The sequence below is a fragment of the Myotis daubentonii genome, chromosome X (genome assembly GCF_963259705.1).
Source record: "Myotis daubentonii chromosome X, mMyoDau2.1, whole genome shotgun sequence".
In the NCBI taxonomy this organism is placed as follows: domain Eukaryota; kingdom Metazoa; phylum Chordata; class Mammalia; order Chiroptera; family Vespertilionidae; genus Myotis; species Myotis daubentonii.
This window is the reverse complement of record NC_081861.1, coordinates 52,393,733-52,419,793: the sequence shown is the minus strand read 5'-3', so window position 1 is coordinate 52,419,793 and position 26,061 is coordinate 52,393,733. Positions and strand designations below refer to the sequence as shown.

At 40.7% G+C, this 26,061-nt stretch overlaps 1 protein-coding gene across 8 annotated transcripts in view; it reads left to right on the top strand.

Annotated features, from left to right (window-relative positions):
* Positions 1-26,061, top strand: part of MID2 (midline 2) — a 122,079-nt gene that overhangs the window by 23,136 nt on the left and 72,882 nt on the right. For 7 of the 8 annotated variants that reach the window (XM_059679632.1, XM_059679631.1, XM_059679630.1 and 4 more), the window contains exon 3: positions 9,772-9,867. The exons of the other annotated variant lie outside the window; for it this stretch is intronic. In XM_059679632.1, coding sequence (XP_059535615.1) covers positions 9,772-9,867 — 96 coding nt within the window. The remainder of the gene's footprint in view (positions 1-9,771; positions 9,868-26,061) is intronic. 8 annotated transcript variants of the gene reach the window in all.

The window sequence follows — 26,061 nt, the reverse complement described above, 5'->3', positions numbered from 1 at the left end:
TAAGAGAAAGAGAAATATCTTTATGAGCCTGAGTTGAGAGTGGGTATATTTTCATATATATGCATGTGTCACTATATATAAGCGTATGTGTTTTTGCATGGATGAGTGGCTGAGGATGACTCTGTCTGTGTGTCTATGTGTATGTATAAATGTGTACCACTGTGTGGAGAAGGAAATAATGTATGTGTTAATTTTCTGTGGGTATCTGTAGATAAGTTGGATATGAGAGGCCATAAGTGTAAGGCAAGTTTTCTGTGGCTACATTAGGGAAGGTTAGGACCTCAGCAGAACCCCTCCTTATACTAAGGATCGCCATAATAAATGAGCAAATTCATATATTCTCATGATAAGAAATGTCTCCAGGTTGAGACCAGGGCCGGTTATCATGGGTGAGAGAGCAAAAAAAGTTGTTTCTCACTTTCACACACTTAGATACTGAATCACAGTAGCTAAATATAACAAGAGCAAGGAATTTCAGTCCATATTTGCACTCTCTAAGGTATGGTAGTGGATGGTGTGTATGGGGGTGGGAGTAATATCTGTCATGGGGTGTCTCAGCTAACCAAACCTTTAATTCACTATTGTAAAATCATTCTTGCTTGTAAGCATGGCTTCTTTGTGGTCTCTTAATTGCCTAAGACTTGCTCCCCATTATTTATAATATTTATAAATCTGTTCATCTTTTGTATGTGTATGGGGCTAAAAATGCATTTTATTCCATCTCTGCTTAAACTGTGTGCTAAGACTCATTTGGACCTTTATTATTTTTCTTCTAATAATTATATTGATTCTCTGGCTCAGTTCTCATGTAGCATTAACAGGGTTCTCTGTTAAAAGATGATTTATATTATTTCTTAGGTTTGAGAACAAGTTTAACAAGTAGATACTCCAACAATTTGTGCTCTTATCTTTCTGTTTTACTGTTATTTCTTTTGTCCTAAGTCTTCTCATCAACACATCTGAGAACAGTTTACAAAATGTTGACTCAGAGATTGTTCTTGGGTAGATGAAAATCCTGTCTGTTAATATTGGGCAAAAGAATATTTTATAAAAATATAATATAGGTGAGGAAATATTAAGGAAACAAGAATTATTGAGCCAGCCCTAGCCAGTTTGGCTCAGTGGATAGAGCATTGGCTTGCAGACTGAAGGGTCCTGGGTTCAATTCTGGTCATGGGCACATGCCCAGGTTACAGGCTCTGTTCCCAGTGTGGGGCATGGAGGAGGCAACCACAATGATTCTCTCATTGATGTTTCTATCTCTCTCTCCCTCTCCCTTCCACTCTGAAATCAATAAAAATATATTTAAAAAAAGAATTATTGAACAAAAAGAAGTGAAGTTTAAAGGGGAAATGTGATAATGGTATTCAAGTTCATAAAGGATTGACATAATGAGTTAATATTAATTAAACCGTAGCACCAGGGATTTAGGACAGAGTTTCATTCATTCATTTACTAAAAATAATGAATGCTAATTTTATTCAATGTAGTAGGAGCTGGGGACACAGAAAATAAGGCACAGTCCCTGGCCCGAGGTGCTCTGAGCTGAGTAAGTAAGGGAGATAGAAACATACATAGAAAATTCGAATTCAGTATGGTAAGTGCCTTGACAGAGGATTGCACAGGATACTCTGGAGCACAGAGGAAAAGTCTGGGAAAGGAAGTCATCAAGCTCAAAAACAGGGACTCATGAATGGATTTGTTGGAGAGGAGGGCAAACTGGAGAAAATATGTGAAGAAAGAATTGATGGGACTTGGTGAATTATTATAGTGGTTATGGACAATGGAGAGAAAGAATTTAAAACATGATCTTTGAGTAGATGTCTTGAATAATTATGGTATCGGGGACAGAAATGGAATTAGGAAGGGGCTAGCAGTTTGGTGGGATGACTTGACTTTAGATTTGAGTTTGATATGATTGTGGGTTGACTCAACATTCACTCATTTATTAAACATTTACTAAACACCTATGTGGGAACCCTAAACAGAGTATGCCAGATGTTCAAGGCCAAATTGCCATATGCATGTGAAAAGCAAGGACACAGCAGTTTTACTGTATGCACTGTGCAGGCGTACCTTTCTATAACCCAAATATTGATGTCACTAGTTGGCGAGAAGCCTCTATTGTCTAAGTTGGTATAGAAATGAGTGACTGACCAGCCAGTGTATGGCTGCTTTGTGGGCTGCTTTGTGAGGCTACTTTGAAGAACTACTTTGTCTGATGGCTACTTAGTAGCAATGGCTACTTGGTCTGCAATAAAGTCTTTCTTATATGCCTGCGACTGCTCATATTGTTTTCCAATACCCAGCGTCTGAGGACCTGTACTCCCACAACCTTTAGGTGCCCAGCACCAGAAGAGATGTAGGGGTTACAAGTATAAAGACAACATAGTCCCAGCCCTAGTGGAGTTCTCAGCTTAGTGTGGGTCAAGAGGCAATTAAGGACACAGTTATGAGACAATATAGTGAGTGCTATGACAACAGAAGCACAGAAGGCTGTGAGAGAGCATAGAAGAGAATCATCATGGACTTTGGGTGGGCTTTTGGACTCCTTATTGGGAGCAAGGGCCACAGTAAGTGCTCTAGTTAAAATAAAATAGTTTGTTCAAATATCTGGAGGAGAGCCAGCATGGGGTACTCTTAGAACTGAAAGGGCAAGTTGTTTTTTAGGAGTTTGGAAGTCAGACCTTTATGGTGGCTGAAAGATCAGGTCTAGAGAAATAAATTTGGTGTTTTTAGCATGGAGGTAGAGCTATGCAGTGGTGAGCTAATGAGGGCCCATGAATGAACCTTGCAGCACACTAATGATCTAGAATTTTGTCATGGAGGAAGAGCAGGAGGAGGATGTGTAGGAGAGGCAGAGACTGAAGAGGAATAGTGCAAGTAGAATACAATATTGAGGCCTCCAGCAATGTAGGGTTGGCTTTGACTCACTATTCTAAGTATTATGAAAATGGTGCTAGATTTACATTTTTAGTGCAGGTTTTCATTTAGAAGGTCCAAATAATAATTTACACATCTGAGCTAGAGATTACCAATGTTATGCATCTAAAGAGAGGGGAAAGAATGTTTCGTGTAGCATGTCTAATAAGGTGACTGAGGGAGTGTGGGTCTTTCCTGAATGATTTCGGAAAGTACAAATGCCTGGCTGGCTTGGCTCAGTGGTTGGACATCGACCTATGAACCAGGAGGTCATGGTTTGATTCCCAGTCAGGGCACATGCCTGGGTTGCAGGCTCGATCCCCGGAAGGGGGCGTGCAGGAGGCAGCTGATCAATGATTCTCTCTCATCATTGATGTCTCTCTCTCTCTCTCTCTCTCTCTCTCTCTCTCTCTCTCTCTCTCTCTCTTCCTTTCTCTCTGACATCAATAAAAATATATATTTTTAAAAGTTCTGAAAAGAGGGATGGCAGCCTGGCCCGAGGACTGGTCTGATTATCTCTAAGAAGCCTTAGGTGGAGTAAATCTTACACATCCAGTATATCTCCTGCATCTCATTCTGTGACATAGCCTGTGTATATACAGCAGCAAATAAATGTTTGGGGAAGGAATAAAACTCTGGCATAAGGGTATGGGTTTTCATTTATGGAACAGATGGTGTGTTCTGCTTTAGAAAGGCCATATGTAATTGATACATAATGTGACAGACTGAAGCAAAAGCAAATTAAGTATTTTAAGACAAGCAGTTAAAAAAAAAGAAGGCAGAACGTGACCCCCAAAAGTGTGCTAAGATTTTGGCTTCTAGCTTGTGGAAAAGCTGGGAACATCCGTGAATAGACAGGATGTCAAAAAAGAACATGCCAAGGAATAGTAATAGGGACACTGGCTCGGGTTATTTTTAAAGATGAAGTTATCTTCTGTCAATTGGGAAGGCTTAGGTTTGTAATGAGTTGGGCTTTCTTCCCCCTTCCCTTCTCTCCCTACACTTCTAAGGTTCAGTTCCCACATCAAAAAAGGTTTAGATAATGCCTCCCTTGTGTCTTTTATTTTATTTTTAAAAAATCAACTCTGGTGGGCCCTGGCTAGATGGCTCATTTGGTTGGAGCATAGTCCCATACACCAAACAAGGTTGCAGGTTCAATTATCAGTCAGGGCACATATCTAGACTGCAGGTTCTTCCCCTCTCCCCTCTCCCCTCTCCCTCTCCCTCTCCCTCAATTTTTAAAAAACCATATTCTCAGATGAAGATTAAAAGAAAATGTTTTTAAAAATTTACTCTGGTTGGATTTGACTTGTCATACTTTTTAGATAGCAAGAGGGCATATGGGCTAGTGCAGTAGGCTTAGGAAGGGTACGAAGGGGGTCAATAGGGAAAAGGGAGGATATCTTTAATACTTTCAACAATAAAGATAAATTAAAAAAATTAAAGCGAGGATATGGACACTTGGTGGCAAAACTACATGTTTCCATAGAACAGAAAGCTCCATCCTCTTTTAGGCTTCAAGGTTTGCTATTTAGGGTAGGTGTCTGTAAGTGTGCTCATATTATGTGAATACATGTGCCTTCACAGAGCATGACAAATGGAGATCATGGTCAAGTGTAAGCCAACAGGGAAATCACTCTAGCTTTAATGAAGAGCTGGTGTTTTGATGCATAGTTAGGTTTCTTGAGGGAGCCAATGAAAAAGTAACCAGAAATAACCTGTATCTAGAAAACTGAAACAAACAAAAAACCCCAGCAATTACTTGAGAGGTTTAGAAAAACCGTTTCTTTTTATGGGATGCTGTCTGGAAAAAGAATAGCCTGTGCCTGATTTTCTCAGAAGTGGCAAAATATTTTTCTCTTTTGGAAGGGTATAAAAGAAGACAAAGAGGCCAAGTCTATATGACACAAATGAAGTAGAACTTGGTTAAAAATGGCATCCATGTAGGAGTCTGCCAATTTAGCTAACTTGGGCCTTTTAAAATCTCATTTATGCAAATAAACCTAATCTTCCCCTCACTTTGTGCTATTTAGACATATGTACAATTTTGTGAGAGCTCTAATGATGTAGTCATCTGGAGGGGAAGAGAGTCTCATAGTTTTGTAGCTCAAATGACTTCTCTAACCCTCACACATGGGAAGCACAGGAGAACCCAGAGGTAACCTCCTGCAGCAGGAAATGGGAGCTTCATCCTGCTCCCCTTGCCAACCTCCTGTCCCCGTTTCCTCCCAGCAGTTATCTCCATTCCAATCTCCCCTGCCACTTTGACTCTCTCTCACTGTCATAGTTCAACTGTACTGAGAAAACTGCATTAATTAGGCTTAGACAGAGGGAGCTTGGCCCAGTCATTAATAGGACTGCATAAGAAAAGAGCAAAATAAAACAATTTTTCTAAACCAAGCAAACAATAGAGACACTTTTTAGTATAAGATTTTATATATATATACACATATCCTTTTTGTTTACTCAGCCAGAGTATAGACAAGATAATTACTTGGCTAAATCAATAAAACCTAGGGTGGCCCAGAATATCTAGTTCTAAGTGATTAGTCAGTACAAGGCATGAGAAGTAAGGGTGTGGAAATATACTGCATAATTGTGTCAGTTCTCTCCTGTACATGGGTTCATTATTGAGAATCAATTTCAGTTTCAGGGGAGACTTTAATTCCTTGTAAATGAGTAGGAAGTTAGTAAGTAAATGCTTGGTGTTTTCCTCGAATTATCTCTCATAATATAAGAAAACAGTGGCAAAAAGCCAGCAACAGATGGTGTTTTTATTAGCCAAAGATTTATTTTTCAAAGCATTTTCATATTAATGAAGTCAGGTTGAAATTAGAGGCATCTTGTCAGTTGAAATTGTCTGTTGTAAAAATGTGCTGGTATTCTGCAAATTGCTAGGGGGAAGGAGCAAAATAGCCATTTGCCATAATTTTGTGATGGTAACCCAAGGTCCATAGTCTAATCCAGTGATGGTGAACCTTTTGAGCTCGGCGTGTCAGCATTTTGAAAAACCCTTACTTAACTCTGGTGCCGTGTCACATTTAGAAATTTTTTGATATTTGCAACCATAGTAAAACAAAGACTTATATTTTTGATATTTATTTTATATATTTAAATGCCATTTAACAAAGGAAAATCAACCAAAAAAATGAGTTCGCATGTCACCTCTGACACGCATGTCATAGGTTCGCCATCACTGGTCTAATTAGACCCCAAATTATGTGCTCAGCCCTAATTTTTGTTTTCAGGGGCTTTACAGAAGCTATGAGTCTCAGTTCTGGGCCATAAATGAGGAACACCCAGCAGGGATCTTAGTCCTGCTCTGCACTATGAATTATTTATAAGATATCAGTTTCATAACAAGTGTTGCAGCAGGTTGCATGTATTCGTTAGAAAACATTCTCCCCATGGCATCCTATGTTTGAATGGAAACATATTGCAGTTTGAAACACAGATTTCTAATATAGCTGTTCTGTGTTCATCAGTCTACATTATGTTTACCTAATATGTCAAGATAGCCATTTGTAATATATTGGGTTTCCATTGATCTAGGAATCTGGACAACTCTGCTAGAGATAATCACAAATTGATCAGGTCCATTACTAATGCCCACTCTCTAACTTAAGCTGGACCTTTTCTTCAAACTATAGCTCTGTCATATTCATCTTACGATCAAAATTTTTAAGAGGGGCCCAGATTTGGAGCCTCCACGTTATCACTACCTCCATACTTAATCCGGTACAGTTTGGCATCTACTTCCAAAAGTCTATTGAAACTAATTTTTCAAAGGTCACCAGTGACCTCTAATTACCAAATCCAGCTGCCCTTCTTGCACGCTCTGCATATATGATAGTGACAAATCCTTGATTGAAATGTGTTTTTCTCAATTATCACATTAGTTTGGCCCAGATCTGCATTCCCAACTGCCTTGAACACTGAAGCTTTCTCCTAACCAGTGTCCCTGTCCCAGGCTTTTCTGTTTCAGTTTGCCCCACATGTTGCTGGTAGCTTGATCTCATAACTACAGCCCTGATTATATCATTATCTTACTCAGAAGCCTCTGGAAAGTCCCCACTGCTTCAAAAATAGGTACAAACTCCTCACCTAGGCATTTAAGACCTTCATAACAGAGCCTTGATTTCCATTTCCAGTCTTGCTTCCCCTGCACACTACTCTCTTGTACCCTCTGTTCTAGCCAAACTCAAAGCCTCTTCCCTGAACATGTCCTATACTTTATTCCATTTTAGTTTTGTTCATGTTGTTCCTAGTGCCTGGAACACCCTGCCACCCTCCATCTCTGTCTATTAAAATCCTACTTATCCTTCAAGACTCATCTTAATCTCACTTCTTCTTTATCTCTGAAGTCACTGCACCTTGACAGAGTAGATGTTCAATACCTTTTGTGGTATTAAATCTCTGAACTGTTGTTTCTTTTTTTTCCCTCTGACATCTACTTAGCTTAAAGATCATGCCCAAATCAATGATTGCGGCCCTTCTTTTTTCCTTCTTCCCTCTCTGCCATTGCTAAGGAGAAGGCCACAGTTGAAATGGTCATGGAGTTAAAGAAGACCAGGGGAGACACTGTGCCCAAACCACAAAAAATGGAATAAATTGTGAAAAATCACTCCCATTGGAACAAAGCCAAAGAAACCAAGAGAGATCTGGCAAAAAGGGAAGCAAAAATTAAGATGGTTTTCATAATCCAGTTTGAGAACAAGCAAATTCAAACTGCCTATCCTAGAAATACACATATCCAGAGGAACACATCTTTTAGAATAGATTCATTGGACAGTGCCAAGGTTACTAAGCAGCAACAGCTTTTTAGTAGCAAGGGGCCAAGTACATGAGTCCTCTTCCCCTTCCCCATTTCTCCTACTGAAAACATGAACTTTGAACAACTACAAACTATAAAAACTGTAGAGATAGCAATGAAGCAACATGGCCAAGGGAAAAAATGATAATAGTGTAAGGGCCAGGAAGTTGGGGTATTACATTTGGAACAGACTTTGTGAGGGCATTGGGATGGTGAGTCAGAGAGGAGTGGATATTGGGGCAGGTCCCGGGGTAAAGCAGCCACCAGAGCTGAAGATGGGAATGGGAAGGAATAATAAGTTCATTATCAATCTAGCAGGGGTCCTCAAACTTTTTAAACAGGGGGCCAGTTCACTGTCCCTCAGACCGTTGGAGGGCCGGACTATAGTTTAAAAAACAACAACTATGAACAAATTCCTGTGCACACTGCACATATCTTATTTTGAAGTAAAAAAACAAAATGGGAACAAATACAATATTTGTATTTGCATGTGGCCTGCGGGCCGCAGTTTGAGGACCCTTAATCTAGAGTAAATAAAATGTTATTTTCTTACATAAGGAATGGGAGAAAGTAGCTTGCTCAACTGAAAATATGCTAAGAGTTCTGAGTACTTTTGAACTATGTTATATTAAACGGATTTGCAAAGTGCTTCTAATGTATACCTTAAAAGTATCTATATAGTAGTAAGCAGTGATAAGCAATGGATGTCCTATCTTGATACAGTCAGGCTTTGCTATATATATATATATATATATATATATATATATATATATATATATATATATATATATTTTATTGATTTTTTACAGAGAGAGAGAGAGAGTTAGAAACATCGATGAAAGAGGAACATCGACCAGATGCCTCCTGCACACTCCCCACTGGGGATGTGCCCGCAACCCAGGTACATGCCCTTGACCGGAATCGAACTTGGGACCTTTCAGTCCGCAGGCCGACGCTCTATCCCCTGAGCCAAACCGGTTTCGGCAGGGCTTTGCTTTTTGAAGTCTGGCATCTCCATGGGCTCTTCCTTAGTGCCAAAGAAGTGAAACTGAGATATGATGCTAGATTTTGAGGAATCCCACACTTAAAATACCGTATTTTTTTTCTGAAGGAATCTACTGATAAATATAAAATGTTATCAACAACAACAACAACAAAAACACACAAAAATCATGGGATTCTGGAGCAAAGCCATGACTGAATGCTAGAGACCTGAGTTACAGCCCTAGCTTTGCCATATACTAATTATATGACTGTGCAAAATACTTTACCCCACTCTGAAGCTCAGTTTTCTCATCTGTAAAATGTTGAAATCTCCTACTTCATGGGTTGTTATGATCATTCAATGATAGATATGAAAATGTCTAGCATAGTGTCTGGCAAGTAGTAATCATTCAATAAATTATAGTTTTCTTAGTCTACTCATCTGTAAAAGAGATAATAATATATGTTCTCCCTATATTACAGGTATACTATGAGGGTAAAATGAAATATTGACTATGAAATACTTTAAAAAGTTAAAAATATTACAGAAACATAAAGCTGTTTTAATGTCATTAAAGTCCTATATCTACAAAGTCATGAATGTCAGCTTTTCCCCAACAGTGATAGTGGATCAAATGTATAGTATTATTAAGTGCTTACAAGAGTGCTTAACCCATAGCAAGTGCTCATTGAATCTTTGAAATAGTGTATTTGCCGCCTAGCTGGTGTGGCTCAGTGGTTGAGCGTTGGCCCATGCACCAAGAGGTTGCAGGTTCCATTCCTGGTCAGGGCACATGCCTGGAGTTGTGGCCCGATCCCTGGTGGGAGGCGTTCAGGAGACAACTGATTAATGATGTTTCTTTCTACCTCCCTCTCCCATCCTTCTTTCTCTCTCTAAAATAAATAAAAACATTTTTTAAAAAAGGGAATATTGTATTTGCTGACTGACTGACTGATCTCCATATGGTATTGGTTCTCAAGCTCATTGAATGTTTGTTCTTTTTTCCCCCCTCTTACCCTTTTCCCTCTTGCTTCACACTCTGCGATGATAGCAAACTCTAGAGATGAACCTCACCAACCTGGTTAAGCGTAACAGCGAACTAGAAAATCAAATGGCCAAGCTAATACAGATCTGCCAGCAGGTTGAGGTATGTAACAGAAATATTTGTGATTTCTTCAGAGGACCTGTATTGATTCTTTTTTTGGGGGGGGGGACTTGAATTATTCATTTCTTTGCTTATTTATTTATTGGCTTAAACCCTTCACCTTTTTCACCCAGCCTCACAACCTCCCTCCCCTGTGACAGCTGTCAGTCTGTTCCCTGTACCTATGAGTCTGTTTCTATATTGTTTGTTAGTTTATTTTGTTCATTAAATTCTACATAAAAGTATACATCATATGGTATTTGTCTTTCTCTGACTGGCTTATTTTACTTAGCATAATACTCTCCAGGTCCATCCATGTTGTTGCAAAAGGTAAGATTTCCTTTTTTTATGGCTGAATAGTATTCCATTGTGTAAATGTACCACAGCTTTTTAATCCACTCATCTACTGATGGCACTTGGGCTGCTTTCAAATCTTGGCTATTGTAAATAACACTGCAGTGAACATAGGACTGCACATATTCTTTTGGATTAGTGTTTTGGGTTTCTTCTGATATATTTCCAGAAGTGGAATTCCTGGGGGCTTGAGTTTTGTCAGACTGCAGATCAGCCATTTGGACTGAAGGACTGACTGGCAGTTCTAGGAAGTCTCATTTCTTTAGGATGCTTGTGTTCTCAGAAAAGTGGCAGATAACTATTGTTTAAAAATATAGGTATGAAGTGGTGATGAGTTGTGGAGTCAACAATCCAAGGGACAGTCCCTTCTTCTTTCCAAACAGGCAATATGAGAATCCAACATGAAGTGTGTTTCTTCCTTCATCAAACTAGACATTATAGTTCCTTGAAGAGATTGCTGTAGTGCCATGGGGAAGTTGGGAGTCTGGGTCATCAGAGTAGGGTGAGGCTCATTCAGTGCCATATTGTTTTCATAACAATATTATCAGGACTGCTACTCTTCCTAGCCTCTTCTCCCTTTGTCCCCATGCTCCTTACCTGGTCCACACTCACCACTTTTCCACTTATTCTTGTCATCAACAAATGATATCTATGTTAAAGTTGTCCGTGAGTTTTAAAGTGTTACACAAGTATAAGGTTTTTGGAAATGGTTACCTACATGAAATCTCAGAGCACAGCTTATGAGAGGAGTCAACCTCTTCTTAAGTGGATGCAATAAAAGAAAGATGTTAGCCCTGACCAGTTTGGCTCAGTGGATGGAGCATTGGGCTATGGACTGAAAAGTCCCGGGTTCGATTCTGGTCGAGGTCATGTACCTTGGTTGCAGGCTCGATCCCCAGTAGGAGGCATGCAGGAGGCAGCTGATTGATGTTTCTAACTCTATGTTCCTCTCCCTTCCTCTCTGTAAAAAGTCAATAAAATACATTTTTTAAAAAGAAAGATGTTATTTCTCTCTCTCAAGAATGTGAAACTTTAGCTGTAGCACTTGGTTTTCTTTTTTTAATTTCTTATTTTCCCTTTTTATTACTCTTGCATGTTTTTTTTTTAATTTTGTTTTCTGTAGCTTTTGTTAAAGAGGCAATAGAAGTGTTTAAAGTGTAAACAGTGGGTAAAATATTATAGGACTCCTCATGGGCAGTGATTGGATAAAAATGTTTCTAATTCTATGTACAATCTGATAGTCTAGTTCTAATCTTAACTGTATGACAAATAAATGTAATGGTTCAAGTTTATTTTACTTTCAACAATATAATAATTTTACTGTGATCTCATATCTTAAGCCCACCTAGCCATTCCTATTTAAGAGAAGGTAGAGAATTTTGTAAGGAAAATGATCTTTTTTTATGAGTAACCGCTCATGATTTTTTGGATTTCTTAAAATATTGGTTTTCTTTTTTAAAACTTTTTTATTGAATTTATTGAGGTGACATTGTTAATTAAATGACATAGGTTTCAGGTATACAATTCTATAAAACATCATCTGTATATTGTGTTGTGTGTTCACTACCCAAAGCCAAGTCTTTATCCATCATTTATCTCATCTATACCCTCTTCTACCTGCTCCCATCCCTCTTTCCCTCTGGTAATCACCATACTGTTGTCTGTATCTATGAGATTTTTTGTTGTTATTTTGTTTTTGCTTAATCCCTTTACATTTTTCACCAAGCTCCACAACCCCACTCTCTTCTGACAGCTGTCAGTCTGTTCTCTATGAGTCTGTATCTATTTTTTGTTTTAGTTTATTTTGTTCATTACATTCTACATATGAGTGAAATCATATGGTATTTGTCTTTCTCTGACTCGCTTATTTCACTTAGCATAATGCTCTCTAGGTCTAGCCATGCTTTTGCAAAAGGTAATATTTCCTTTTTTCTTATGGACAAGTAGTATTCTATTGCATAAATGTACTGCTGCTTTTTTTTATTCACTCATCTAATGATGGGCATTTGGGCTGCTCCCAAATCTTGGCAATTGTAAATAATGCTGCATTGAACATAGAGCTGCATTTGTTCTTTCAAATTAGTGTTTCAGGTTTCTTCAGATATATTACCAGAAGTGCAATCGCTGGATTTTAAGGCAGTTCTATTTTTAATCTTTTGAGGTAGTTCTATACTGCTTTCCACAGTAGCTGCACCAATCTTCATTCCTACCAATAGTACCTGAGGGTTCCCTTTTCTTCATATCCTTGCCAACATTTGTTGTTTGTTGATTTATTGATGGCAGCCATTCTTGCAGGTGTGAGGTGATATCTCTGATGATTACTGATGTTGAGCATCTTTTAATATGATTATTGGCCATCTGTATGTCCTCTTTGAAGAAGTGTCTATTCAGTCCTTTGCCTATTTTTAATTAGATTGTGTTATTTTTTGGGTTTTTTTGGTGTTGAGTTTTATGACTTCTTTATAACTTTCGGATGTATGGGTGAATAAGTTCTTCCATTCAGTGGGTTGACTTTTCATTTTGTGAATGGTTTCATGTGCTGTGCAAAAACTATTTAGTTTGATGTAGTCCCATATGTTTTTCTTTTGGTTCTTTTGCTTGAGGCAATATATCAGAAAAATATTACTGCGAGACATGTACGATATTTTACTGTCCGTTTTCTCCTAGTATTTTTATGGTTTCAAGTCTAACATTAAAGCCTTCAATTTTCTTTCTTTTTAAAGTCTTTATCTGCTTTTGGAATTAGGATAATGCTGGCCATATAAAATGAGCTTGGGATTCTTTCCTCCTCTGGAATTTTTTGGAATAGTGTGAGAAAGATACATGTTAGTTCTTTGAATATTTGGAAAAATTCACCTGTTAATCCATCTTGTCCAGGACTTTTCTTTGTTGGGAGATTTTTAGTTATTGCTTCAACTTCACTAGTTGTAATCTGTTCAGATTCTCTGATTCTTCCTGATTAAGTTGTGGAAGATTGTATGTTTCTAGAATTTATCCATTCTGTCCAGATTGTTTAGTTTATTGGCACATAATTGTTCATAATATATTCTTATAATTCTTTGTATTTCTGTGGTGTTAATTGTTATTTCTCCTCTTTCAGTTCTGATTTTATTTATTTGGGTCCTCTTCTTTTTTCTTGATGAGTCTGAATAAGGGTTTGCCAATCTTGTTTATCTTTCCAAAGAACCAGCCAGCTCTTTGTTTCAAGGATCTTTTGTATTGCTTTTTTACACTGCATATCATTTATTTCTACTCTCCTCTTTATTATTTTCTTCTCCCTACTCTCTTTGGGCTTTGTTTTTGTTCTTTTTCAAGTTCCTTCAAGTTTAAAGGTAGATTGTTTATTTGAGATTTTTCTTGTTTCTTGAGGTAGGCCTGTGATAGTATGAATTTCCCTCATAGGACTGCTTTCACTTTGTCCCATAGGTTTTGAGTTGTGTTCTCATTTTAATTTGTTTCAAGGTATGTTTTGATTTATTTCTTGATCTCATTTTTATCCCATTCATTGTTTAGTAACATGTTATTTAGCCTTTATATGTGTGTGTGCTTTTTCAGTGTTTTTCTTGTGATTGACTTATAGTTTCATACCATTAAGGTCAGAGAAGATGCTTGATATGATTTCAATCTTCTTAAATTTATTGAGATTTGTTTGTGTCTGAAAATGTGTTCTATCCTAGAAAATGTTGCGTGTGCACTTGAAAAGAATGTATATTCTGCTGCTTTAGGGTGAAATGCTCTGAAGCTATCAATTAAATCTATCTGATTTAGTGTGCCATTTATGCATACTATTCCCTTTTTGATGTTCTGTCTTGAAAATCTATCCATTGATGTCTTACTGGGTAAAGAAGTCTTGGTTGTAGGTCCTTGCTTTTTATCACTTTGAATATTTCATGCCAATTCCTTCAGGTCTGAAATGTTTCTGTTGAAAAATCCATTGACAGTTTTATGGGAACTCCCTTATAGGTAACTATCTTTTTGTTTCTGCTTTTAAGATTCTCTCTTTATCCTAACCTTTGCCATTTTAATTATGATATGTCTTGGTATGTGGCTCTTCGTGTTCATCTTGTTTGGGACTTATGTGCTTCCTGGACTTGTGTATTGTTTTCCTTCACTAAGTTAGGGAAGTTTTGATCATTATTTCTTCAACTAGGCTCTTGATCCCTTTGTCTCTTCTTTTTCTGGTATTCCTATGATACAGATGTTGTTACACTTCACGGTGTCCCAAATGTTCCTTAAGCTATCCTCATTTTAAAAATTATTTTTCTTTTTGCTTCTCTGATTGGGTGTTTTTGTTTTTTTTCTAACTTGTCTTCCAAATCAATGATTCAATTATCTGCTTCCTCCAACCTAGTGTTTATTCCTACCAGTGTATTCTTCATTTCTGACTGTTCCTTTGTTATGGTTTCCCTGTCCTTTTTCATCTTCTTGAGCATCTCTTATAAATTGCTTGCCTCCATTTCATTTAGCACTTTTTTGGGGAGATGTCTCTGTTTTTTTCATTTGGAGCATGTTTACCTAATTGGCAGCCTCTTTGTGTTTGTTTATATGTAATAGATGGATCTGCTATGTCTTGGTAGGGTGGTCTTACATAAAGTATGTATCCTGTAGAGTCCAGTAGTACAACCTCCTTGATCACCTGATCTGGGTACTTCAGGAACGTCTCTTGTGTGTGTTATGTGGGCCCTCCTGTTATAATTGAGTCTTGATTGCTATTGGCCTCTTTGTGTGTGGGATTGACCCTTGGGCTGGCTGACTTTGAGGCTCAATGTCAATCACAGCATGTGAGCTACTGTGCAGGTGCTGACCACACGAAGCAGAGCTTGTCTCAGCAGGGTCTTGCACCTGCCATGATATCTCTTCGAATATGCATACTACTTGTGAAGCTTATTGGATCCTTCTCAGGGATTTTTTGAAGTTGGCTATTGGGTGTTTTGGTTCTGGTGCTCTTGGTAGGGACTCTGGTGCAGGCCAATGACAGAAGCTGTCTATGACTGGCCCTGGACTACCTGTTTGGAATTACAAGCGATCCACAGTTTGAGGTTGCCTCTGCTGGACTTGGGTGTACCAAAGCTGTGCACCAAGTCCAGCTTTCATCAGCAACGGGCCCGGGGGCAGGTCAGCAAAAGTTTGAAGGCATTCTGAAATCCACCTCCACCTGTCTCCACCTGCCTGCTGCCTGTTAGACTCAGTCACTGAAAGAGCCTCTGGCATTACTCGAGTTTCTTGAGGTAGTTTCTCAGTGAGTCACCAGGTAGGAGCGAGTGGTATTTACCAGATTGATACAGGTTCAAGCTCGTTGTTAGTGCTGGGTATTAGGCCACTCAGTATATGTCCCTGTTTATACCAAATCTAGCTACCTCCCACTGTGTGCTCACACATCTTTGTGTTGGGGTGGGGTCTCAGGGAGTTATCAGAGTGGCCTCCAGGGTTTATCAGACCCTAACAGACCTAGATCTGGCAGGTGAAGGGAGGGCTCTGTACTGGTCAGGCATGTGAGGGAAAAATAGCTGCTGCCCTAGAGCCACATAACTCAGTCTGTCCTTGATTCTGCTGGGAGGAGCCCAAGCTCAGCAGGTTGGGGCCTCCAGGGGTAGGGAGGATGGGGTTAGTGGATGGCCAGTGAGTGGAAAGTGCTAGTCAGGCTTCAGGGAAGGTGCAGGATGTGGCCCTGCTCCAGAGCCCCACAACTTAGCCTATTCTGACTTTTGCCTAGTCCTCCACAGGATGGAGCTATCAGGAGTTGGGCAGGTGGGGCTGCTGGGAGCATGGAGGGTGGGACTAGCACTCTCTTGAGGGGGAGTGTCAGTCAGGTTCACAGGGGGGTGAGGTACTCGACCCCACCCCAAAGCCACACAACTCTGTCACTGACACCCCCTGAGTCTGCCCAAACCTCTACATCCCGGCCTAGGCAGCTGACTCCTCAGCAGGGTATAAACTCTGCAGGGTGGGGCAAGAGGGAGTCCAAAGGGTGGGGCTATTGCTTTCTCTCAGGCAGATGCCACATAGAGGGCTGTGCTCCATCCAAGAAAAATGGCTTCTCTGGTGTGGGAGAGGGACTCAGCACAGGGATCCTGGCAAGGATCTCTTCAGCTCTCTCCTCAGAGTCACAAACGCCAGACTCCCCATTCTACACTAGTCTGTTACCCTCTCCCTCGGCCAGAGCAGAGAGTGAGTGACTGTGAGTGAAATAGTGTGTATTGGCCCTTTAAGACTACTGTTTCTCTGGCAGACTACTGTCGGACAGAATCTGTGCTTATTTTCACAGGCAGATATTATCTGGGTGCCTCTTCCCAGCTCTGGTGCTCTGGGCTGGGGTGCCTCCCTTGGGGTTTAGACTCCATGCTTCTCAGGGGGAACACGCCCCCCCCCCATACACACACACACGCACAGCTGAGATATCCCTCTGGAAGCCCTTTTTTGCAACTCTGCCCTTCCTGTCAGTCTTGATATGGCCTCTTTTGTAAATCCTTGGTTATAAGAGTTCTCTTCAGTTGTTTTCAGTTGGTTATTCAGGATGATGGTTTTATAATTTAGTTGTCATTCTAGTTTGGTTCTTAGAGGAGATGAGTGTTGCTTCCACCTACACTGTTGCCATTTTGGATCCCAGCAATCAATCAAGTATTGGGTTTCTTAAACTAGGATATACTTGTATGATGTACTTGTATTATAGCAATTTAATCCTTGTTGCACACTCCATTTGTGGAAGAGAGTGGTGCTAAATGTACGGTACATACGATACCAGTTAAACCCTGTTACGAGATTATGCAATGGGGTCTGGAATTTAGGAAGAAGCATAAGGATTGGAAAGAAAGAATACTGGAATGTAAGTTGGAAAACTGGACTCTAGACTAAAGTTTGCCATTAACGGGTAATATAAACTTTAATAAGTCATTTAGCCTCTCAGCTTGTGTCCTTACCTATAAAATGAGCAGTTGAACTGACTACATGACCTTTGATGTCTCTCCCAGATTTCACAGGTGAATAGTTACTTTCTTTATTCTCTCCTTTTTTTTTTTTCAGTCTCATCCTTTCCCAGGGCAGGTGGAAATAAAACAGAGGCATTTTAGAGTGTTTTTCAGATCATCAGAGTCACTCTATGTTCCACTATATCAAAGCTTCTGATTATGCTGTTAGATTACAGTATAATAATCCCACACTGGTGAAAAGACAAGGAAGTATTGTAAGTAGGAGACAAGATAAGGAATCCCTTGGTTTAGAATTTGCATGATTGAGGGTGGGGTAACAGCTAATAGTAGATGAATTCTGGTTAGAAATTATAATAATCACCTTCCTCATTCTCATCAAAAAGACTATTAAATATAGAGCAATTTGTAGTCAAATTAGAAAAGTAAGCAATTTATTTTCATTATTTGTTCACTTCAGGAACTCTATGACATCTTATCCTACACCTGGGAATCTTGTCTCTCTATCCAGCCTCACCCAAATGCCCTGTTCCAACATTTCCCAGCCCATTGCGCCAATCATACCTTTAAATTCAGAACCCTTCTCTTTTCAAGTGGCAAGGAGCTAGTCTCATAAAACAATGCATCATTGTGTTAATAGAGGAGGACTCATTCTTGCCCTTTAGGTAAAAGGTGATATTTTAACAGCACCTTTCTGAAGTTAGTATTCCTGCTTAGTCTTTAAGGGCTGACACTAGTGCTTATAAATGTAAGCAAAGTAGGAAGGAAGAGCAGCCCCACCATGAACCAGCAAGGGAGGTGTTTAAGAGGCTCCCTTAGGGATGCTTATTAAATCCATCCTGTAGGCCATTGTCTGTTCTGGCACACAGAAGTTCACCTTTTAATAATAGCTGTCCATTACATTGTACTAGGTACAAAGAAAAATGGCATGGGCATAGTATTTATCTTGGAGGGCTTACACAGTACCCACATCTACCCTGATGTGGATACACATGTGTAGGAAATATACAGACAATGGAATAAAAATGTTAACAGTTGGGAAAGATTCCTGAGATACTGCATTACATGTCAAGGGTGAGAGTATATTTTGGGAGTTAACTTCATGGTCTATTCAGTTTAAAATGCTATTTTAACAGTGGCTCTACAGGATAGCTTATGGAAGACCATGGCTGTCCCCTATGACATCACCCGTTCTGAAAGGTTAGGGATGTGCTCTAAACTTCCCCATAATAGTAGGGTGATGAATCCAGGGTACTTATTATACTCATTCAACACAGAGCCTATGTCCAGAAGGCTTCAGGACAAACATGCACATTAGAAATGCAATTAAAGAAAGAACTTGAGACTTCATAAGTGCTTATAACTACTTTATAAATGAAATAAATAATAGCATACTGTCCATCATGAGAGCCAGACAGTGAAGGGTGATATGACAGTTTTTCAGTTTATCTAATCCAGATTTGTCTATAGAAAATTATTATATTCATAGTGTAAACCAGGCATTTCACATTAGGTGGGGGTGGAGGATTCAAGCTAAGGCACTTCTGAGAAAACTATTTTCCTGCCAAACCTGTTCCCCTTCCTTATTGTCTGCAAATGTTTTTGTCACAGATTGACTTTTCATAAAGGGGCCATAAATACTGCCTCCCTCTCCTGGTTCTTTTTCCCTGTTCTCTATTCTCCTCAGAAAGTAAACAAAGCTGCAGTCTTCCTATTATTACAGAAACAGAGATTAGGATCACCAGAGATTTGTTAGCTGAATTCTTTGGTAATGCAGCCTATTATAGATGCTGCCCAGCTTTCAGAATTTAGTGGAAAGGCAGTTAGAAAATTTTCTATCCCAAGACTCCATTAATCTAGTTAAGGAAGGACATGCTTTGACCTTGCTACTCTGGCCACTTGATCTCTATATATAGTTCTTTGTCCTGTCTCATCAGGCATCCTTTGTTTACATCTCCAAAGGAAATCTCTGTTTAATGCATAGCCAAAGCAAAATATATACTAACAGATGACTCTTTCCTTTTGGCTTCCAAGACTGTATAGTTTTATGAGTAATTAGCATTCCAGAAAATACTGAGGGAAAGAAAAATTGTTAAATACTTCGTAATCAGTCAGTCAACGTTTCTTGAGCAAGAACTATGTACTCACTGTGGTGAGCAATTTGACAACTACAAAAGAAACATTTCTGATGGCCTCCAGGAACTTTTACTCTAGCTAGGGAAAACACAGTGTCTAGTGAGAAAGAGGAGTATTTATAAAGCAGCATGCAGTACAGTATAGGGTACAAGTGAATGTAGTGTAGCTCTTCCAATTTTACTGATTTAGTCTTACTGTTAATTTTTAGGGCACTGAGCATATTAAAGCACTTTCTTGGGTATTTTGTGTGTCATCTGTTTTCCTCCCCATCAGAACTGCTATAGTACCATGGGTTAGTTAGTCCATCCCAGAAGCTCCGTGGGCTGATCAATTTCTTCCTGGCTCTTCTCAAGCCTTTTAAGGAGCTAGGTGGCACTGATATTTAGAATTAAGATAAAGAAGAAACAAAGGAGATGAGTTGGAAGAGAGGGAGAGGCTTTCAGTAGTTCGGGATATTTCAGTTTTTGGTCTTGCCACCAGGTTTTAGCTTCAGTAGCTTTCAGAAGTTATTCTGTTAGGAGTTCAAACTGTAGGTGGCTTGGTGGTCTCCCTTTTTGCTCCTATTGCTCACTGAAAGGGGATTTGGTTTGGGAAAAGCAAGAATCAAGCCTGACTGCTTCACCAAGCATAAAAATAGGTGTCTTAATAGAAATTAATTTTTTTAAAATCTGCTAATGGATGATTTCAGCAGATGATCCTTAAATATTTTAGAGTGCTCCAGATAAAGGAAAGAATAGAATCTAAGTCATTAAAGCACACAAATATGTTTACTGGAGGAGTCTTTTCCAAGCACAGAGTACATAATACAATGAAGAAGTGATTAGAGGGAAGTAATTATAACCAGGTAAAATTTAATAAAGATAATTCATTGTAGCCAAATTTTTAAGGAGGAAAAATAAATTACTCTCTCTGCTGAGACAGAGAGCAGAGGTATTAGTAGAGGTAGAAATGAACAAATTGTATGGGCAAAATGGTACTCGAAACCCTGGGCATACACTGTATACAGAGATAAATAGGAATGGATCATGCCCCCAAGGAACTTACCTGACAGATAAAATGTCAAAAAAAAATTGTGAAGTGATAATTATTTTAATGAAGGTAAGTGCAAAAGGACAAGCTAGCACAGAGACAGAAACACCTCAGTCTGCTTGAAGGAGTTAAGAAAGACTCCAGAATGGATATGAGAATTGAGTTATTTTGAAATAAAAGAATTTTGCCAACAAAAATGAAATAAGAGAATAAAGGGACAGCATGCAAGAACACAGAAGGGTAAACAGCATATAGGTGTTCAGGGAACTACCAGAAGTTTAGTTTAGTCACACAGAATGTGAAATGTGGAAATCTTTACATGAGGCAAGTGTAGAGAAGTAGTTAGAACCTAGATAATAAAGGGCCTTGTGTGTCATGTGTAGGTGTTTAGACTTGATCCTGAAGATTTCGGGAAGCCATGGAAGGATTTAAAGCAGGCGAATAACTGGATAAGATCTGCATTTCAGGGTTGTCCTGGCATGAGTGGGGGGGATAGGGAGTAACGTGGGGATAAGGACACATATGTAATAACTTAATCAATAAAAAAATTATTTTAAAAAAATGAAGGCAAAGAGACCATTCAGGTGAGAGAGACCAAGGCCCAGTCTAAATGGCAGTAGGGTTAGGGAGGAGGGTATACATTCAAAACACTTCTAGAATGTAGAATCAATACTACCTGGTGATCAGTTAGATGCAGTGGATGAAGGGGTGAGAAAATAGTAAGACAACCCTGCCCACTAAGCCAATGCAATAACGCGATGCCAGCATGATCTTCTCCCAAATACTATTGGTGTGAATTATCCTAACCCCCTCAAGGCTAAGAAGACATGGATAGTCACACACCAGCTGTCATTATTTTCTACCACAGCCTTACAGGCCACTGGGTTTGGTGGAACTCACATAGAAACAAAGACCTTCTAACTGTCTGTTGTCAGCCAGGCTACTTGACAACAAACTCCAACTCCGAACAGTCAGAAGTGATGTTTCCACTGCCCCCTGGCCGCCCTGGAGATTGACCCTCCATTTTTGTACAATGCACTCTATCATGAATGGAAAATAAAAGTTGGTTCTGAACATTTTCATACCCCCCCCCAAAAAAAGAAGAAATTAGTAAGATGATCCCCAGGTTTCTGGCTTGGGTGACTGAATGGATATGTTGCTTTTAACTAGGTTAGTAAATACAGAGTTCTTTTTAGACATGTGAGGTTTGTTGTGCTGTGGGTCAGAGTTAGGTAGGAAATGCCTAGTATGCAGCTGCCTGGCTAGACCTGGAGATCAGGAAAGAGGTCTGGGAAAGTAATGAAGACTTCGGAATCATCAGCATCCAAGTAGCACTTAGAGCCACAGAGAATGTGTAGAATGAAAAGAATGCCTAAAACAGATCAGCGCAATTGTTTGTCAAACTGACCTTCCAAAAATAAACGGGAAGACTGTGCAGCCTTCTATGGAATTACTAAGGGACAATATGTATTTAACAAATTGAATATCAGAAGTAAATTATTAGTTTGTGGAAATAATCAACATTTTAGAATACCTTCATAGACTAAGAATAAGTAATGTTTATTGAAGATTTCCTATATTTGAGGTAAATACATTATATGTTAACCCATTTAATCCTCATGACGACTCTATGAGGTAACTACTGCTTTATTCCTGCTTTACAGATAAAGATATTGAAGTGATTTGCCAAGGTCATGCCACTAGGTAACAGAGTGGGGATTTGAACCCAGGTACTTTAACTCCAGAGCCTGTACCCTTAACCACCTCATGGCATTTCCTTTTGTAAAGTTAAGGTACACATCACTTGGATGTCCCTTGTTCCTCATCAGTGGTTCGTGACCCATCCCATAAGGAGACTTGTAGTGAGTAAGGGATATGAAACAGGGATGTGAAATCTGGAGGAGAGCAAAAGAGAAACAGAAAGAGCAGAAGGGAGGAAGTAAACTAACAAAACAGAGGATTGAGATGGCAGAGGAGGAGAAGCCTTCAAGGTGTGGAATGTTTGATGGAGTCCAGTAGGGCAGACACATTATACAGGAAGAGCTTTGAGGGAGGATGTTCGTGGAAAGGTGAGGATAGAAGATAGATTCAGAAAGATTAAGGAGAAAGTAAGTTGTAAGAAAATGCAGGCTTCAAGAAATTTGATCATGAAGGTGAAGAGAGGTAGCGTGGTAGTATCTTTTTGAAGTGCAGAAAAATCAGACTTACAAACACACATAGAATATTCCAGTTGTTTATTTTGTTACTGGGTAGCTAACAGCAGGAGTTACTAGATCCAGTGACTCAGGACACACATGTTTCATTTCTTTTATTTGGTTTCCAGCCATCTCTCCAGTCCAGGGTCCTCTTCCAAGTTCCAAAGCTTCAGTTTCTACAACTCTCTCCTCCTAGAAATATAGGTTCTGGAACACAGTGTACTGTGGCAGCTTTGGAGTTGGGCAGACAGGAGTCATGCTAGCTGTGTAACCTTGGACACATAACTTCTCTGAGCCCCAGTTTCATTATCTATAAAACTTGGACTAATTATATACCTTGAAGGACAAGGCAGTACATGTTAAAGCACTGCTGCTGTGTCTGGCATATAGTTGAGGCTCAATAAATGGTGGTAGTAATTGTAGCAGCAGCAACAACAGTGTTAGTAGGAGTAGGAATAATAATAAGAGCAGTTATTAGTAAGTAGTACTATAGTAATATTTCTGGACACCACACCTTTGCCAGAGATCCCTAGCCCTGACCTCGGGACTTCTAGGGGTATTTAGAGTTATTTCTGAGGATGGGAAGAACAGTCATTGCCAAATGCTCACAGTCAATTTCAAATTTAATATACATGAACTAGAACTTTTCTTGGAAAGGGGGAGTGGTATTGAAATTGCAGCACTGAAAATGTTGGGAATCTTAGCCATATGACCCTATTAAAAAATCTACCAATAACTCTGCAAAGGCGTTACAGTAAAGAGGATTATTATACTCAACTAGAGGCCCAGTGCACGAATTTGTGCTTGGGTGGGCTCCTTAGGTCTGGCCAGCGATTGAGGCCTATCAGGGGGCCAGCTGGCTGGGGGGAGGGAGCCTGGTAGGTTGGCCAACTGGCCACCCCCTCAGGGCCTGGTGGTAAGGACCATGGGAGGTTGGCTGGCCGGCCCCCCGATTGGGGCCACTGGGGGGGCCGGTCGGCCAGGGGGAAGGGCTGTGGGAGGTTGGATGGCTGGTGGGGGTGGGGCTGCAGGAGGTTGGCTATGGGAGTGCACTGACCACCAGGGGGAAGCTCCTGCATTGAATGTCTGCCCCCTGGTGGTCAGTGCTCATCATAGCAACTGGTCGACTGGTTGTTCCAGTCATTCCAGTCATTTGGTCATAATGGTCGCTTAGGCTTTTATATATATAAACTAGTGGCCCGGTGCACGAAATTCGTGCATGGGAGGAGAGTGTCCCTCAGCCCAGCCTGCACCGTCTCCAATCTCGGACCCTTTGGGGGATGTCGACTACTGGTTTAGGCCTGATCCCAGGATGTCCGATTGCCGGGATCGGGTCTAAACCGGCAGTTGGACATCCCTTTCACAATCGTGGACTGCTGTCTCCTAACCACTCACCTGCGTGCCTGCCTGATTGCCCCTAATTTGTGCACGGGAGCAGGGAGTTCCTCAGCCCGGCCTGCACCCTCTCCAATCCGGGACCCCTCAGGGCTGCTGGCACCTAACTGCTCACCTGCCTGCTGGCCTGATCTCCCTAACTGCTCTCCCCTGCTGGCCTGATCCCTCTAACTGCTCTCCCCTGCCATCCTGATCCTCCTAACTGCTCTCCCCTGCCTGCCTGATCACCTCTAACCGCCTCTGCCTCAGCCCTGCCACCATGGCTTTGTCCGGAAGGACGTCCGGAACCTCGTCTGGAAGATGTTCAGTCTAATTAGCATATTACCTTTTTATTAGTATGGATGCCACCTTGCCTAAAAATGCAGGTTGTTAGCAGGTTTCCCTATCATGGAAGAAGAGCCCGCAGTAGCATCCTGGGTTCTGACCAGGGCTTATGCACTCGTGCTTTATCTCAGCAGATGAGATTCCTAGAAGACTCTTGGATGTACCTTGAACATTTCTATCGATTTTGCCAAGTCATCCTCCAAAAATGTTGAATCACTTTAAACTCCCACCAGCAACCATGCATGTGCCCTCTGTCCTACTTTGATGCCAGTATCATTGATTTCCCCCTAGAAGCTTCCCTCCCCTCAGCCGGGACTGCTTGGCACTTGAGCCAAACTCACTGTTCAGCCCAGGACTTGATTTCCTGAGATAGAATTATGGAAGAGGAAAAATAATTTTCCTCTACCCTTCTGAGTTCTTAGCGGAGGCCCTTGTAATGAAAGACAGATTACCAAGAGAAAAACCAAAGTTCATTAACATGTGTACCTCGTGTATATGTGGGAGATCCCAGGGAAAAATGAATAACTTCCCAAGGTGGCTTAGAATCCAGATTTAAATACCTTCTTTCTAGGGAAAGGGGACGGGATATGTAGGCCTCTTAGAGGAGAGTACATGATTTTTAGGAAAGATGAATGGGGGTGGGGGAGATAGTTTGTAACAAAGTTTGGATGTGATGTCAACTTCTAGTCTCCTGTCCTGTGACAGGAGTCAGTCTTCACTGGCTGATGGCACTTTTCCCATCAAGGAAACCTTTTGCTGGGTCCGATTTTAGGCAGATCAGGAGACTTCAGTGAAAACCTCTCCTTGCATTTGCTGTTTTTCAAGCATCTGCAGGTCAAGATCGTCAATATAACAACATGGCATATGTTGGGGTGGTCTGTTCTCTGACTTTCAGAATAAACCCAACAAAAGCTTGTTTCCTCTCTTAGATAATTTGCCACAGTAGCGTTATTCCCTGGAAATAGTATTCTGACCAGTATTCTGATCACTTCCTGGGAGTGATCATAACATACTCTGTGCTTGTAGAAAGGTGTGGGCCATATCACTAAATAATCAGGGTCAGTTTTCTCATCTTGTGGAAAGGGAGATAAAGCTTTGATAGTTGATCTCCCTTTCCACAGGTTTCCTTCCAGTTTGTGTCTCTGCTGCAGCCCCAGTGGCCCCAGCGCCTCTGCGGCCTTGGGGTTATGGGCTGCTGGGTGCCGGCCCCCCTGCAGGCTGTGTCTGTGGTCCTCTGACCCCAGCGCCGAGGTGGGGCTTGAGGCTGCTGGGTGCAGGTCACCCTGTGGGCTGTGTCTCTGCTCCCCCAACCGCAGCGCCTAGGCGGGGCTTGGGGCAGCTGGGTGCGTGCCCCTCTGCTGGCCCCTTTGTGGGCTGTGTCTCTGCTCCCCCAACCCCAGCGCTGAGGCGGGGCTTGGGGCTTCTGGGTGCCGGACCCCCTGCAGCCTGTGTCTCTGCTCCTCCATCCCCCCGGCAGCGCTGACCAAGCAGGCCCAGAGGCCCTCCACCAGCGGGTTGAGGCAGAACGCCTGCGTCCTCACCAGGCTTCGCTCTGCCACTTGGAGCCTATGTATGCAAATTAGCCGCTATCTTGGCTGGCAGTTAATTTGCATATTGTGCTAATTAGCCAATGGGAAGGGTAGCGGTCGTACGCTAATTACCATGTTTCTCTTTTATTAGATAGGATAAGCTGCTAATTTCTAGTTATTAATTTAAACAAATTTTATTTAATAGAGAGTGTTCACTGCCCTTCTGCAAGAATACCTTTAAGCTGATACTTAAGTAAACTTGCCTATTATCCTGCCCAAATCCTCTTGATTACTGACACTAAACAAAGGCAC